At 42.8% G+C, this 3,623-nt stretch overlaps 1 protein-coding gene across 1 annotated transcript in view; it reads left to right on the top strand.

The window, feature by feature from the left end:
- Positions 1–3,623, top strand: part of LOC105809623 (myomegalin) — an 88,861-nt gene that overhangs the window by 37,832 nt on the left and 47,406 nt on the right. Inside the window, exon 10 of the mRNA XM_012643459.1 lies at positions 928–1,016. Coding sequence (XP_012498913.1) covers positions 928–1,016 — 89 coding nt within the window. The remainder of the gene's footprint in view (positions 1–927; positions 1,017–3,623) is intronic.

Raw genomic sequence — 3,623 nt, 5'->3', positions numbered from 1 at the left:
TAAAATAAAATTAAAAAGTCAGTGCCTCAGTCACAGTAGACACATTTCAAGTGCTCAATAACCACATGTATGTCTACTGGACAGTGCTGGCATAGAACATTGCTATCACTACAGAAAGTTCTTTTGGTCAGTGCTGGCTTCAACCTTTGCCCAGACCACAAATTGCAGCTTCTTGTCTCATAGAGCAGAGTGTAGATGTTTGTGCCTTAGGGCTGTGTTCATCTTTGGGAAATGAAGGATGGATTAAATCCCATTTGGACAAAGCAGTGCAAGAAACCCTTCAGGCATAAAATGTTTGCATTGAACAATAATTCAAGAGGTGGGGAGGAGGGCAGATTAGGGGAAGGAATTAAGAAACACCTAAACCATTCTGTGGCTTGAGTCTTGACTAGATCTGAACCTGTGTAGGACACAGGACCCCCAGAGGGAAGTTCCATAGAGAGACTGTCACCCAGTGCTCAACTGATCCCAACGATGGAAAAGTATGAGAGGAGCAGGGCTGCCCTAATATCAGGAATTGAGGGACACTCTCAGCACTCAGTGGTGGGAAAAAGGTTAGTCATGTTTGGCCCATGTTATAGGGAGAAAGTTGTTACCCAGCCAATCAGTGGCAGAATGGGGAATAATTCAGGCTTTCTTACAAAAGGAGAGGGGTAACCAGTCTATCTGACAGTGACTCCTTAGGTATAGGTCTGCACAGTCACAGCCAGCTTATGTTTTGAAACTTAGGCTTGAGTTTCAGAAGGAAAGTATCAGTGATACAAGGAAAAGGCTTGGTTCTGTCTTCCCTGCCGGCCCTGTGGCTAAGGGGCCATGCTTGCGGGGAAGGGAAGAAATCAGAGGCAGGTGGCAAAAAGTGTAATTTTACCTGCTGTCTGGAAGCCATCTGTGAAGGGAATCACCTTTCTTTTCTGGACTTATTTCCAGGTGCAGCTGCAGGTGATGACACTGAAGATGCAAGCACTGAGTTCACTGACAGTATCGAGGAGGAGGCTGCACACAACAGCCACCAGCAAGTAAGTCAGTGTCAGGTTCTGGAGTTCCCAGGGTGGAAGGCACACAGCCCTTCTGGGGTCTGATGGTCTCCTACAGCCCTTGTGGACCTGGAGTGAGAAGGTATCTTTTTATATCAACCACTTCCCAGTCTTCTTCACGTCCTCCCTGAGCTTCCCAGCTGCCTCTTGAACCCATATCCTTATTTTGTTTTCCTCTCTAATCCATCCCTTGGTTTTTATTACTTCTATTTCTTTCTTCTGCTTACTGGCCCCTCTTACCCACCTTTGCCCCTATTTACTCTCTGTAGCTATAGCTTCAGAAGAATTTTTACTTACAAGACAATGGACACTTTCCCCTTGGGCTTTTGTAACTGAAACACACTACAGAAGACAAGGAGTCATCAAAGGGCCATGTGGGGAGGTGGCAGGGCCTAGGACCTGCTTGGGGAGAATGCTCTCTGAGAAACTCCAAGAGAATTGGAACACTTCCAAAGCAGGGATCTTTCTCAGTGAAATCTCATTGTGCAAAGAGAGCTTTGTGATGCAACCTGACAAACCACCCAGGTCGTGATGACTTAATGATCAGCCGATGGCACTTCAACAGCAAGCCCCAGTCAAACCTCAGAACTTGGTACCCAAGGCTGAAACACTGTTCCCACCCACCATCAGTGAAGTTGTAAGCAGCATGTTCACAAGCCCAAGAGTGAATGTCCTGGACCTCGGAGATGAAGTCACTAGTAGTGATCCCACAGCACTCACTGGAACACCTGTGTGTCTCCGCTTTCCCAGTGACATTCAGCAATCTCATCTCCTAAATGGACTATGCCTGTGACTCTCTAAGTTGTTAAGGAGAAAGTGGATCATGGGTAGATATCCTTCTTCAAACGCAGCTGGGCTTTCCAGTGATAGATTCCTTGGGGTATTAGCAAGACTGTAGGGGAAATGAGACTTGCTGAGTCTTCCTGTGCATCTTCTGCATGAGAACAAGAGGAGACATCTAATAACCCAACAAGGAGAGCCCAAATGAACCGTCTCCAAATCTTTCAGGATTTGGCGTGATCTTTGGCTCTTGAGGACATGAATACTTGTCTGGGATACCTCACATCCTCAACAGTTTCTTTACCTTCTACCAAGATCCCCTTTTCGTTGTTATAGCCATAGCTGACCTTCCCTTCTCCCTTGAGTCCTTGCATGAGCTCCATTTCTCCTTTTACTTGAACAGTGTCTCTTGAGTCATCCTCACCAATGGTTGTGACTTTAATTATGTACACCACTGCCCCTCACTCCCTGATTTGGTTGAGGATCTTTGGTAAGAGAGAGGGACCTGCAGGATAAACCTCAATCTAGCTCTGTCCACTCTAAGACAGAGCTAGATTGGAATGTTGGCTGGTCACTGGTGGTTATAATGACTGTGCACCAGGATTAACTTCAGAATAAATGAACAGGAGACACAGATGTGAAGAAAGTCAGATTCTGATTGACATGGTCCAAACTATCCTTAGTAATACAGGTCCTTCACTTTAATTCTCAGTTGTAGGCAAACTGCTTTGTAAAGTCACTTCTTCCTCAGCCTTCTTTCTTGTAGCCTCACATGGAGAATATGACCAGACCCCATTTTGAGAAGGTCAGTCCAAACCAGAACGAACTTTTATGTTGGGGCATTTGTATTTCCCTTGCAATGCTTGCCATATTACTTGGCATAGGAGATATGTAGTATAACTATAAACTACCAAACCTTTGGATCAGGGCTTGACTCATGATAGATAAAGTGTATGGATGAAGAATCCAAACACTGTTGGATGAAGAATCTCTTGGGTAAGAACTATTTTTCTTTCTATCACCTTTACTTGAAAATCAGTTATTCAGCTTTGGGCAGAAGAAATCTTGGTATGTAAAATCATTGTAAATTTACATCATCTTTTCTGGAGTTTGAGGTTGTGATTCTCCTGCTACTGATTAAATAAAGCTTGCTTTTCCATAACTGTTTTGTGTCCAGATTCTCAAAATTTGTTTGCTTATTTCTAGATTAGGCTCTGAGCTTTTCCTTGGTTGGCCCTTGGAACGTAAACTATTCTTGACCCCAGGATCCCTTCCTACTGCAGGCATTCACACACTTTCTCTAACAAACACATTCAACTTTGTCTTCCTTCCAAGGCAAGAATCACCTTTTGGCCAAAGCAAGTTGCTTCTTCCTTATTTTTTAGATTAACCCACCCCAGGAAGCTTCAATTCTGGCCATGATGGTAATTTTCCCTAAATATCACCCACAAAATTCCATTCTGAAGCAGATATAAGATCTATAATAGATACCTAGGAAATTGCCATGAAAGAAACTGGAGTAGTCAACCATTGCTTTTCTTCATTTGAGCTTCTGCAATGGAGAAAGGTTAATCAAGAATCAAGATTCAAATATAAAGGAGAGAAGTCAGCAGATGAAGTGTGATGAACTTGAGAAAAGCTATTTAAAAAAATGTTTTATTTATGTTATTTTTATTGACAAATCATAATTGTATACATTTATGGGGTACAATGTGATGATTTGATATATATATATACATAGACATACACACATGCTTGCCTACCTATCATGTTTTATGGTGAGATATTTGAAATTTATTCAGTTATTTT

The sequence above is a fragment of the Propithecus coquereli genome, unplaced genomic scaffold (assembly GCF_000956105.1).
Source record: "Propithecus coquereli isolate 6110/MARCELLA unplaced genomic scaffold, Pcoq_1.0 Scaffold197, whole genome shotgun sequence".
Taxonomy (NCBI): domain Eukaryota; kingdom Metazoa; phylum Chordata; class Mammalia; order Primates; family Indriidae; genus Propithecus; species Propithecus coquereli.
The sequence above is the reverse complement of the archived record's forward strand: the minus strand, read 5'-3'. Positions and strand labels throughout refer to the sequence as shown.